The sequence below is a fragment of the Scardinius erythrophthalmus genome, assembly GCF_964197995.2.
Source record: "Scardinius erythrophthalmus genome assembly, chromosome: 8".
In the NCBI taxonomy this organism is placed as follows: domain Eukaryota; kingdom Metazoa; phylum Chordata; class Actinopteri; order Cypriniformes; family Leuciscidae; genus Scardinius; species Scardinius erythrophthalmus.
The window spans coordinates 12,447,351-12,461,402 of NC_138228.1; the positions used below are offsets into that span (position 1 = coordinate 12,447,351).

Genomic DNA, 14,052 nt, shown 5'->3' on the forward strand with positions numbered 1-14,052 from the left:
TTTTCGATGCTGAGCCGTTTCACAAAACATTATCTTATAACCTATAACGGACTGAACCGTCCAAAATATTCTTGAATAAACGATTCACTGATTTTTATTTTGACAGGTTACACTTGGCAAACCAAGAGTGACTTATTTGACTTATGGAAGGAAAAGAGGGTTACTTTAATAGTTGAAATGAAACAAATAAAATGTAAGTTAGCCTACTGGAAACGTTTACGTAAGATTAGGCCTAAGTTACCTAACAGTTTTCTCACCACACAATTTTTTATTAAAACGTGCAACTTTGCAGCCAACAGATGTAATTTAGTTTGTCAAAACTAGTTTGTAATGTAGAATTGTCAAAACAACTTATTAATGTTCTAAAAGAGACTGACCATACCCGTAATGTCAGGCAGCCTGATCGCCGAAGCGTTTAACCGTTTCTTTGAAACCAGTTGAGTGAAAGAACCGATTCATAGAAAGGAGTCGGACTTCGCGTTACTAACAACAAAAGAGCAATTCTGTTAAATTGCATGGGAAACCAACTTAAATGTGTAATCCGTAAACTCTTAATTATTAACAGTTAATATAATTTAATGATGATGATGAACAACCATCTTCAGAACTCCTTTTAAGGATTTTTACAAAATCCTTTAAAGATGTAGGCTACTTGGTGGAATTTCTTAAAGTGAAATAAATCTGTAATTGATCGCTCCAGGTTATTTTGGAGTCATGATAAACTTTAAGATGTGACTAACATTTTCTTATGAAAGCCTACTGAAAGGTAGGAGAACAGCATAAGAAAAAACAAGTGAGCAGTTAACCTGCTTATTCTCAGAAATGTAATAAAAGCACCACATAAATATTTCTTATTAATCAACAGATTTTATTTACAGAAAGAACAGAAATATGTGTGTGGACTGTTGTCATCACATTTTATAAAGTAGGATTATTTCCCCTTTCTATAGAAAGCAGGAATTTACAAACAGATTTGAAGTTGACATTTTAACCAAAGACCAATCGAGGAAATTGAGACAAAGCCTTTATTGATCTTTTGCAATGTTTCTGCAAACATTCCCACCCCTCATCCCTTTACTAAAATCGTGCTATTTATCATTCATCTCCAGTCTCCTGCAACCTTGGCGTTTCAAAATAAATGCTGAAGGGAAGAAACAGACAAATGAATCTCAATGCACTGGACTGTGATGGACACAAGAATAAAAGCACGCAATGGAGTTTCAAGAGTGCAATTAGTACAGCGATGGCAAGATAGATAAAACAAAACACTAAAAACCGGATATGATGACAGAATTGTTATACCAAAGAAATATTACGCAAATTCTCCCTTCTCTCTAGGCTCTACCTTACCCATAGTCCAGAACAAATTCTACATTAAGGGTTTACATCTTCAACAGTTTCTGTGATGGTGGAAATACTTTCCAGTTGAACCATTTCCTAGGTGAAATTGTTTGCATGTGGTTTCAATCTTGCGTCTCTTTTCCGTTTTAAAGAACCTATACTTTTTTGCTAGGTTTTTTCTAAGAGGGTAGGTCTGACAAGTGTTCTAAACAGGGGCTAGTCTGCTGCTCCTCATTAACAAAGAGCAATGAGAAGAAAAAAAAGGTTAAAAGAAATATAAAAAGTTACCCCCCCCCCAAAAAAAATGCAATGGGACAGACAAAATGACAGTCAGTTTTAATGCACGCTTCATAGCAGAAGTCTGTGGCTACCTCCCCAACCACTGTAAAAGAAAGCCGTATGAGTAGATCATCTGCCCATGCATCAGAACAGCAGTGAATCAGGACAAAGACGCGTGTTTTTTTTTTTTTTTGTACTAATGTGCATTTAAATCACAAATTGTCTGAAGTTTTCTGTTTACTTTTGTTAATATATTCTTTTCAGTTTATCATAATTTTTTTTTGTTTCCTAAGACTGTGTCCTTTACATGAAAATGAATAGGTCTTGGCAGAACATGGAGTTGTTCACTCTTGACTTTTTTTTCTCTCTCTCTCTTTTTGTGCCCCCAAACATTTCTAGACTTCAATATTGTTTCCGGCATAAAGCCTGGTCCATGTTCGAGCTGAAAAAGACAAACAAATGCAGAGTTAATACACCCCCAAATGCTTTCTCTCACTCCGTAGAGATAAATTACTTGGCATCTTCAGCACAAAACTGACTTCAACTACAGTTGTGTGAATAAAAAGGGTGTGGATTTTCTCTAATTAGCAATAGCCAAACAATGTACTTCAAAGACAGCTACATGAAAATAACTATTCTGCATTATCCTTTGCGACAGAAAGATTATCAATAGCCGCTTTTCCATCATCAGGCCAGGGGGAGCCAGGACTAACAGCGTGCCGGTGGGGCCAATAGCCTCAAGGCTAAAATTAAGCTGCGTTTCCACTGTCAGGTCAGTCGCCCCCTAGAGCTACCCTAAAACCCGCCTCCATAGAATAACGTCACACCTAGCAGACTGAAAACTACATAAAAAGAGAACACATACTTATTCTGTCGCACCTGCTTCCCATTTATTTATTCACATCACATTTCTTAAGAAAGAATGAGCATTTCTAATAATTTCCCATGAAATGATGTGCTCTAAGGAGGTTTAAAAGATCTCTCCTGTCTCACTATACCGTTATCCTCTCAGCCAGAGCAACAGAGGGAGCTCACAGACAGAAAACAGGAGTTATACGTGTTGTTAACCGGAGAGTAATTTAAAACAAGTCTAAGTTCAAGTAAGGTATCAACCGGTATGTGATTATATATGAAGGTCTCTGGTATTTTCCATATTCATATGTGTATTTAGTTTCACAATGGTTAGCATAAGCAGCCTTTAGCATCACATATAAATATATTTCTGCCTCATACAGTGATCAGAATCCCCATTGGATCGCAATTTGACGTTATTTTAAACACTCACTGGTGTCTGAAAGGAAGTTTGAGCTGAAAATTGTTTTAAATGTTGAGGTTAGAAAACAGCTGTGTTGACCCTCTCCTGACTCCGCATTTGTTCATGATCACTCCTCAAGCCCCAGTTGGACCAAGGTATTTGGTGGGCCAAAAACCCCTGGCTGTTGACCCCGAGGAATCCCAGATGAGGCCCGATCAAGCCCCAGAAGTGACAGTGGAAACGCGTCTGGCCCTGGCACGCACTGGCACGCTCGCTTTTGTCCCGACAATGGAAACACAGCTAATGAAGTAGTGCCACTGGCCTCTTAAAGCTCCCAGAAAAACCTCTGATTTAAATCAATGCGGACAAATAAACATTAGCAATATCTATTCTTCATTGAACCATCCCTTTAAACGCATTTAACCAGCACCCACCTGTCTCTATGGCTTGAGCTTCGTTAGACTTCCACTGCTCTGCGACATCATTTGCTAGAGGATCATCAGGGTTGGGTGCACTTAGTAATGCCTGGATTGATAGCAGCACTGTGCGGATCTGCAAGGCTGGAGACCACTTATCTGTTTGACATCATGCCATGGAGAGAGATCAACAAGAGAAAGAGCATTAGGAGAAAAGTACCTGCTAGCTTTCATATGCGCTAAGTCTAGCCATGTACAGTTGAGCAGAGGGATCATTCTCTATGGGGTCAAAAGTGTAATCTGAGATCCTCAATCTTCCTAAAGAGATTAAATGGGCACATCTTTCACAGTATGTACATGTCAGGTAAGGGAGCTATAAAATTTTATAGACTCAAACTGCCATTGCTATGAGGTAAAAATAAAATTAGTATTTTCCAGAAATCATGACACATTAATTTTTCTCCCATACTCTCTAGGGACAAGATCCTAATGTCCCTTATTTTAATAGTACGTTTTATCGCCTACTTCACCTAAAAGGGGGTGAAAAAGACAAGACACCATTTAACATTTCTACTGTCCAACATTTTGCCAGTACTAGCAGACTTCAGAAATAAAGAAAGAAATATTTTGAATAAAAATATATTATGTTCTTATGTATGCGTTTATTTTGGCAATTTTCTGCTTCTCCCATTTTCTGTGCTCTCTCTCTATATGGGCATCAGATACAAACATAAACAATCATGACAATTAATGATAAATATTGATATTGTAATATCTAGCATTCTCACTGATAAATGAATTGACAATAAGCCATTACTCCAGTCTTCAGTGTCACATGATCCTTCAGAAATCATTCTAATATGCTGATCTGGTGCTCTGCTCAAGAAACATTTCTTATCATTATCATCATCAATGTTGAAAACAGTTGTGCTGCTTAATATTTTTGTTGAAACCATGATACATATGTTTTACGATTCTTTGATGAATACAAAGTAGTGCTTAAGATTTTTGTGAACCCCTTGATACATTTTCAGGATTCTTTGATGAATAGAAAGAGATAATCTTGAAATAGAAATCTTTTGTAACATTGTAAATGTCTTTACTGTCACTTTTGGTCAATGTGATGCATCCTTGCTGAATAAAAATTAAGTCTGCATGACATGTTAGAAAAAGGCCCTTCAGAATGAATAAATGATAACTGACTAATGGAAAATCTAGTGATCATCTCAGATTAATTTCAAAGAGTAAATATTGCTATTTAAAAAAATAATGGCATTCAATTACAACAGAATTAAAGCATTAAACTCTTAATCATATTTAGGTCATGATGAGTAAAAATCAGTATAATTTGAAAGTTTTAGAAGATGGAATAAAATGGTCTCTCACCTTTCAAAATATCTAGACATATTCTTCCCAGCTTGTCTACATTAGGGTGATATATTTTGGTCATGAAGCGTACTTTCGGAGCTGCCATGGGATATTCTTCAGGAAGAAAGAGTTCAAGTTTAAAAGTTCCCCCCTCAAAGGGGGAGTCTTGAGGTCCGGCGATGACCACGTGGAAGTAGCGAGCGTTCCCCTCATCTGGCTCTGCCTTTATACCTGGCACCGGCTCTGCCAACAAACGCTGTGTTTCCTACACACACGCATGGAAACAAGATCAATTAGGCTGGCAGGAACATAAGGCATCTCTACACACTCAGCTGATTAGCCAAAGCACTGGCAGTGAGACAGTCGTGTACACGGGAGTAAACAAAACAGTGTAAAGAGCCAAAATATAAATGTACACAATGACAACAGAATTTTTTCTTTTGAAAAAAACGGTATAACTTCACCTTGTAACCTTGCACAATGGCTATGTAACAAAAGACGAATTGTCCTGCATCAACAACATTCCAATGGCAAACAAACCTGTACAGCAAAGTGATTCATGGACTGAAAGGTCATGAATCATTTTAGGCTTATAATTTTATGAATACTTTTTTTAATTAGATTTTCAGCACTGATTTTAGGGCAAAAATGGCAGAATGAATTTAAAGGTCCCGTTCTTCGTGATCCCATGTTTCAAACTTTAGTTATTGTGTAATGTTGTTGTTAGAGTATAAATAATATCTGTAAAATTATAAAGCTCAAAGTTCAATGCCAAGCGAGATATTTTATTTAACAGAAGTTGACTACATCGAACGGCCCGTTTGGACTACATCCCTCTACTTCCTTCTTTAATGACGTCATTAAAACCGTTTTTGACTAACCTCCGCCCAGAGGAATGCTCCCTCAACTCTACCGAAATTCGTTTATGTACTTGCGCACTTCTAATAAAACTGACGCTTCATCTTTTGTGTGATGTACAATAAACTTTATTAAACTCATCAGTATATGTTTGATCATCATTCAGACAGCAGACTTGTAGGCTATTAATAAATAATGGATACATACAAGCAGATGACAAATACGTTATAATAACCGTAATTAAACTACTAAACTATACCTGTTTCATCTCTATACAGCACTCTGACTCTGTAGGCATTATTGTCCGACTCGAACTGAACACCGTTACTGAGAGTTTCTGATATTATCATCATTCCGTGAGATGAAATTGTCCTGAGAGACTGTGCGCGAGCTCATGAAGCTCCGCCCCCTGTGTCGTCCAGAAGCAGCTTATTTGCATTTAAAGGGCACACACTAAAACAGCGCGTTTTTCTGAGCCCCAAAAAATGACAATTTAAACATGCTGTAAAAAATGAACTGTTGGGTATTTTGAGCTGAAACTTCACATACACACTCTGGGGACATCAGAGACTTATTTTACATCTTGTGAAAAGGGGCATAATACGGGACCTTTAAACATGGTAAAATGTGAGTCCTGCATTCTTATTTGTAGACAAAACCATTTAAAAGAACTCTAGCTTATTTCAAATAAATGCTATTATTTTGGACGTTCTATTAAATCCTGAAAAAAAGAAAGATCATAACCGTTTTCAACACTGATTAAAATAAGAAATGTTTCTTATGCCGCAAATCAGCCAAATAGAAGTGATTTCTGAAGGATCATGTGACAATAAAGACTGGAGTAATAAATTCAACTTGGTCATCGTACTGTATTTTGATCATATAAATGCAGCCTTTGTGCGCATAAGAGACTCCTTTCAAAAACATTATTTAAAGAAAAACCTTACTGACCCCAAACTTTCGTATGCACAACTGTTAACCACGAAAAATTGGAAAAGTTGTACATTTCAACAAAGTCACAAACTTTATGTGTGCTTAAATATAGTTACCAATGTCAGAACTAGAATATTTACAGATAATACAGTATCCTTAACCTTCAGTAGGGCAGAGGACGATCTTACATCACCACAAATGTTACTGGTTAGGCACTATAAATGTTTTCAGTAAACACTCTCTTAGTTTGCACCACATTAGAAAATACAATACCTTGCTATTTCAATATCAAGCACGGTTTTATATCTTTTTATTCCATGATCAGTCTTGATGCAGTCCTGTATCTGCATCTTGCACTGCTCAATGACATTTAACATGGACTAATATCTCAAAATACAACCCATATTCCAGAAATATTTTAATCTGAAAATAAAAACACTTTGCATTCAGTTAGAGAGAGAAACAGGGCTGACCCTGACAGTCCTTTGGAAACACACACCCATATGACTAATGGGAATCTGATATCACCTGTGGAATGCTTGAGTCTGGAGACGTTGTTCATCTGAGAACTGCTGTACTATGCTGCACTGTACACCTTATAGATTGACTGTTTGGCATCAGAGAACTCATGCCAAAAAGTGGATATTACAATCTCAGCGTTATAAACTTATGTTCAAAAGCTACCACACCTGTTCTGCAACCAGACTCAAAAAAGGAGGATTATTTGGCCATATGATAAGGAACCTGTAAAACAAGACTCTTCTCTTCTATTTCCAGTATTTCAATTAAACAAATCTAGCATTATATATTTGTATAATCCCATTACTGGTTAATAAAAGCTGTCATACGCAATTCAAAATCAATCAAACAACCAAGAAAGATCTATATCTATTATTATTATAAGGGTAATTATCTATTAGAAAATTACCCTTCAAATGTTTGGGGTTGGACTTTTTTTTAAATGTTTTTGAAAATTTAATTTAAAATAACTTCTATTTAAATAGATCTTAAAATGCATTTTTTTCCTGTGATAGCAAAGCTGAATTTTCAGCATTATTACTCCAGTTTTCAGTGTCACATGATCCTTCAGAAATCAATTCGCTGCTCAAGAATAATTTATCATCATCATCATCATCATCATCATCAACAAACAAGTTTTCAGGAATCTTTGATGAATAGAAAGTTCAAAAGAACAACATTTAATTGAAATAGAAATCTTTTGTAATATTATAAATCGTACACTATAGCGCAATCATGTAAGGAATAATGTGCATTAATCAATTAACGCCTGACTGCATGATCAGGACCTTAATGTGATGATCTAGAGGGGTTTAATGTGTGATGACGACTCTCAAACGGTTTATCATCACATTCATTACATTACTTTGATCCTTTAACCTAGCATATACATTGTGCTCAGAATGAAATTCCTCGCATGTTTCAGATATCCTACAGACAAAACCATGCAGAGCAAACACAGACAAGAGAGGGGCTCCCTGTCATGGTCTCATGCTTGGGGAACGGGCCATCTAGGATGCATTCCCATCCCACCCACTTCATTTCACACGCAAACCTACCGCAACTGTTTCAATGTCTTATTCAGAGGACGGTGCAAATAAAAGAACGTTTCCTCACTGTGGTCAAACATTCCTGGAAGTGCTCGACATATAAGCATTAATTACTGGACAACAGCAGTAGTGGACAACGCAAATATAGCCTATAGATAATATAGCCTACACAAAAGATGCAGAAACGTATGCATTCAGACTCACGGTTTATTTTACAGTCCTATTCCGCATTTATACGATGTACGTATTAAAGTTGTTACAATAACTGGGTAATAACTAGGTACTAACCCTGAACCTAACCCTAACCCATTTAGTTACCTTATATTACATGTAAGAGCACGTACTGTACAATAAAATGAAACCAAACACAGAGTTGTGATTTTTATCAAGAGGAAGCCATTTACGTAATTTCACTAGCCATAAATCTGTTCATCCGCGTTATTTTCATTGTGTTTTTTAAAAGAAAATTCTGTCATTATTTGTTCACTCTCCTGATGTTCAAATGGAATATGACTTTTATCTGTGAGACTAGAATTTTGCATTTTTTTCACACAATGAAAGTGAATGGAGACTTTCATTCTGTCTAACATTTCCTTCTGCTTTCCAGACGGACATAAATATTTTGTTTTTGGTTTGCAACACCATAAGTTAATAAACGATTACGATTTTAATATGATTTTTGGATGAACTGTCGCTTTCCTCCAACGTTACAAATGTTGACATTTTCCGTGAGAATAAACAACAGTTCTCATTTAGGATGGGCCGTTCTTTAATTAATGTTACCTCATGTTGTGTTTTATTTGACATTTCTGCTGTTTGAGGCCTGCAGTCATTAGCTCGTTTAGCAAAAGCATCGCAACAGCTTCCCTAGCCAACAGGAAGCGAGCGAGACAAATTATATTGCAAATGTTCGTGCCCTAAATGGCCAGATAGACATCCTACACGCAGTAAAAAGGGTATACATAAATAATCTATAGATAAAATCGTTGTGAAAATAATTGTGACTGCTTAAATCGGATAATATTACTAGGTTTTCACGCCTAGCTAGCCGTCTCTGGAGCTGTTAGCAGTCTCGCGAGCTCACACACACACAACAGCTCGAGCTTGAGCAATGAATGGCCGCGAGCGAGCCATTCTCATTTAGACTTCAGTTAGTATGGGAACGTTTGTCATTTCTTAATGCTTTTAATTCTGTGCCCCAAATAGTAATGAATAAGACACAGGCCCTCCGCCATTTTTCACAGCGGTGAATGTATTTTTAACCCACCCATATTCGGGATACGACTGAATGTACCGAAACGGAAGTGGCTAACAAATACAGTGCCAAACGCTAAGCCATCTGTCGCTTCTCTTTGGCTGATAATTACAATGATATTTGAGGATTCCGTGGAGTTATGATAAAAAAAGATAGACTAAAAAATGTGCAGTGTGTCTCACTTCACGATTACCTTAATGATCCTGCGGGGCAACCCTGCCATCTTGTCTTGAATGCGGATTTTAGCTTTGACTCTCGGTGCTTCTTACTTCGTTTGCATTGACGGCGGAGACGCAGTGCACACACGCCTTCCGGCGCGTTGCGTCTAGACGCACGCGGAAACGTGCGCAATTGATGATGATGACGATGATGATATCGAAGTTGTTGTAGTTTTGTATTGAGGTAAAGCTGTTTCTTTCACCGAAAAACACACTTGAGTGAAGTTTTTAATACAGAAACTTGTTTCCACGGAATAGACCAAAAAAAAAACTTTTACATCTCACAATTCTGTGAGACTTTTTTAAGAGGATATAAAGGTGAACATTTCGAAATGAGCACTTTTAAGAAATATTATATCGCCATATTATGAAGCCTACAATGAAAAAAAAAAAAATCCTGTAAAAAACGGCAATTTTTTGGCTGAAAATATACGTAAAATTAACTTCTCGTACAAATGTTTATAACTGTAATTTTACATAAAATCTAGTTTTTTCTTTAGCTTTTTAAAGTTTAATGAAGGATGTTTACTTGTGTAAAAACAATAAAATTATCTATAAATAAGGTTGAACACTGCTATATACCAATAACCACCCTCCTAATTGCAAAATAATATTAGTTTTTATTTACATAAATACTTAATTCTATACATTTCCATATTTGCAGTCTTGAAATCATAAAACTTGATGACATAAAACGTAATAAAAATATAAACAATCAATTTGATTTAGGTTGAAAAAATGTATTTATGAAGTACAACCCCCCCCCAACCCTCTCCCTCTCCCTCTCTCCTCTCTCTCTCTCTCTCTCTCTCTCTCTCTCTCTCTCCCTAATACCTCTTTTATTTGGACATGGGAGGCACTAGTTTTTGGAGAGAGTAGATGCCACGCAGAATTAACTTTTGGACCTCTTCACAGCGGTGTACAAACCGAGGCTTAAGAGACAAGGGAGCAGGTCATCACAGAAATGAAGTTTCTGCAGATACTTATACCAGGTATGAAAACTGTGTTTGCTTAAAAAAACTTTTCTTATTGTTTTTAATCAGTAAGATTTATGCTCAAATATTGTGTTACAGTAGTTGTAGACAATAATAACTCTTCTTCTTTTTGTTGTCTGACTCTACAGTGCATTCTACAAAGTCATATTTCATTTATTTTGAATAACAGAACCTGTTTAATAACACCTGTTTAATCTAGCAATTCCCATGATTCACAAAATCTAGTTAAAATTTTAAGATTGATAGGCTTATTTTTATGTTATGCTCTACATGTGTATTTTATTAATAAGCATTCATATTTATTTATATCATGTTTATAAGCATTTACATATCAAAATATATTCAAAAGAGATGAGTAGATCTTAAATTGAAAGACTGAAATTTAGTCAGTCAATTCTCCCTCCCAAATATGCCTTTGTTCCAGCACATAAGAGCAGATGAACCAATGTCTAATCTATTGCCTTTTCCCGGTGCACACTGTGAACAGACAATGCCAGCTGAATTAGAGGGACTACTGCTTCCTGAGCACTTGATATGAACGGCAGAATCCATTCTGACAGCGCTAAACCTAACTTCCTAGCACGTTGATATGCCATTTTAACCAGTTCATTACACATTTAATATGCCAAAAGTGCAGAACTTTGATGTTGTTTTTTCGAGTGATTAAAAGTGAAAAAAAGATTAGATACAAATCTTTATATAACCCTTTGGTATTCCTTATTGTTTCACACTTGTGAACAGGAGAAAAAAAGGATAACTTTTTAAAAAGGAATGTACTATATTTTGTTTTGATAATACTTACTCTTTAATATTTTGAATTTTGAGGGGATTTTATTGTACTAGACAACACGCCTCTAAATTATGCACATTTATTTCTACATAAAATAATGATAATATTTTAATATTTATTTTCAATTAATACAGTGTTTAAGTTAAAAATTGAGCATGAGTTATTTTTAAAATATAATGCACGGAAGGCAGATTCATGTCAAAATCATGTTATACTATAGTGCAACCACTAGATGTCTGCAAATATATATTTGGCTGGGTATTCCCCAGTTGTTTATAAGGGCATTTTTAGACTACTTACTTTTATTAGGTTTTCCCTTTGGATATACTTAGACAATATCAAATACTACTTTATCATGGCTGATTTGTAGACAGTACCACAGCAAATTGCTTTGTATTTTCGTATTTTTGATACTTCCCATTCATTTCCTGTACCTGTCATTTTTAACTGAAACAATTTTTTTAAAGACAATTTAGCCATTTCTAATCAGATCCACATTTTTGTGTGTTCATATAGCGATATAATTTCGTATAATTCCAATAAAGTGAAAAAATGTCATAGCCTACTGACTGAAGACCACCAGAGTTCAAAAATTATTGATTTTAAAGTATTATACAGCATTAAAGATTTCAATTTGTACCTTTGGTGCAAAATACATAATGGCACACTGATATATTTTTGAATAATTACTTGGAGTTGTTTGAGAACAATTTTTTACGTTTTCAACAGTGCCAAGAAGTGACATTGAAGACTTTTGATAACGATAATGTATTTTTCTACAGCATCTGGCGTGACGTTATGGAGACCAAGCAGTGGTGTGTCCTGTTTACTTGGGCTGGTCACATGTCTGGGCTGTGTAGCATCCCTCAACATCCCCCCAATGACTTCAGGCCCGCGCTCGGCCTTTTCCGCCACACGTAGCAGCAGCGTGTTGGGTGGCACTCAGCGGGTCGTGACCTTTGACCGCCTTCTCGTCAACATCGGTGGTGACTTCAACCCAGATACGGGCGGTTTCAGATGCCGCCTGCCTGGTGCGTACTACTTCTCGTTCACCGTGGGAAAGTTTCCCAAGAAGATGCTGTCTGTCATGCTGGTGAAGAACGGGATGGAGGTGCAGGCCATGGCGTACGACGGATACCGGAACCAGGGTCGCAAGGTGCAGAGCCAGAGCGTGATGGTCAGTCTGAAGCCCTTGGATACGGTCTACCTTCTGCTTCAGGAGAATCCCGACTACGCCATCTACAGCAACGTTGGACCGTACATCACATTTAGCGGTTATCTCGTCTACCCAGACTCCACATCATCTGTTGGAGGTCTCAGTAATCACCTATCTCCTCCAGGCCTCCATATTCCAGGTTGTCCTCCCCCTATAGATGCCCATTATGACTGGAGAAGAACAACCATTGAGGAACCACGTTCTGCGTTTTCAGTGGCAAGAACATCATCAGTGCTGGGTGAAAGCAGAGGGCATCGGGAAAGAGAAGCTCTCCCGTTTGACGTGGAATACGTTAACATAGGCGGGCACTTTAACAAAACTTCTGGACGTTTCACCTGCCACTTCCCCGGTGCGTACTTCTTCGCGTTTACGGTGGGGAAACACCCTCGTCGGGCGTTGTCGGTGAAGCTGATGTTGGGCAGAGGGGAGGTGCGGGCCATGGTGTTCGACGAGGACTTGTCGCGGAGGAGAGAGATGCAGAGTCAGAGTCTGCTGTTGTCACTGAAAAGAGGAGACAGTGTCTGGCTGTACAGTCAGCAGGATGACGGATACGCCGTTTACAGCAACCAGGGACGTTACACAACATTCTCTGGATTCCTGGTCTATCCTTATGCCGATTCCATGAACATAGACAGAACTTTCCCCTAAGAACCAGTACTGAATAATTCATAGCTCTGCCTTTAACCTTTTATTTTTGTACTAAATTTGCCAATACATTCGCTCCTCTAACATAGTGCTATTGTTATGTGCTTTTACACATCACAAATTATTATGTAAATATTGTATAATTTTTTCAGGTTAAACTTAAAGATATGGCAACAACTTTCATTAATGACATTAACAAACATTACATTGCATATGGTTAGCAGATCACTGGTGAATGTACGTTCAAATGGAATTCATATATATGTGTATATATTCATATGTGTATATATATGTGCATATATATATTCATGTTTGAATGTAAATTAACTATTGATCTAAGCTTATCATATTTAGTACCTTATTATTGAAAGCTGTTATAAAGGCTTCCCATTTTTGTATAATTGTTTAGAAAGACATGCAACTGTGACTCTCTCATATTGTTAGAGGCAAAATGCTCTACATAGACATAGTTGGTGCTGATTTTTATTGTACCATTGTATTTACTATTTTGGATATAAACTAATCTAAATAAACTTTACTTAACCATGTGTGTGGGTGTGTGTGTGTGTGGCCAACATTGTGAGGATAAATATTGTAAGTATATGAAACCTAATAACTTATAAATGTATTTATATGTCAAATTGGCATTTAAACATTAACAAGTAAACACTACCACCAGCCTTTCTATAATTAATTAATACATTAATTTAAATGCACCATTCATATGTCACATCAATGATGGCATAAAACTGTGATCTTCAATAACATTAAAACCTCTGGAGTCACAATGAGAGACGATTACAAAAGATAATAGATCATTTTTATTTAAATACACTCAACAGTAAATACAGTATGTACAAAGAAATCATTTAAAATATTTTTTAGGATTGTTCATTTAAAAAGTAACATAATATA

At 36.6% G+C, this 14,052-nt stretch overlaps 2 protein-coding genes across 2 annotated transcripts; one reads left to right on the forward strand and one right to left on the reverse strand.

The window, feature by feature from the left end:
* Positions 1-847: 847 nt before the first annotated feature.
* On the reverse strand, positions 848-9,695 carry ube2na (ubiquitin-conjugating enzyme E2Na). Its single transcript, XM_081372455.1, has 4 exons — positions 9,467-9,695; positions 4,678-4,924; positions 3,310-3,450; positions 848-2,062 (listed from the first exon to the last, which is right to left on the reverse strand). Exons 1-4 carry the CDS (start codon positions 9,494-9,496, stop codon positions 2,016-2,018), a joined length of 465 nt encoding a protein of 154 aa, XP_081228581.1. The 5' UTR covers positions 9,497-9,695; the 3' UTR covers positions 848-2,015.
* c1qtnf13 (C1q and TNF related 13) lies at positions 9,262-13,685 on the forward strand. The gene is made up of 3 exons (XM_081372454.1): positions 9,262-9,675; positions 10,407-10,483; positions 12,059-13,685. Exons 2-3 carry the CDS (start codon positions 10,456-10,458, stop codon positions 13,138-13,140), a joined length of 1,110 nt encoding a protein of 369 aa, XP_081228580.1. The 5' UTR covers positions 9,262-9,675; positions 10,407-10,455; the 3' UTR covers positions 13,141-13,685.
* Positions 13,686-14,052: the final 367 nt, after the last annotated feature.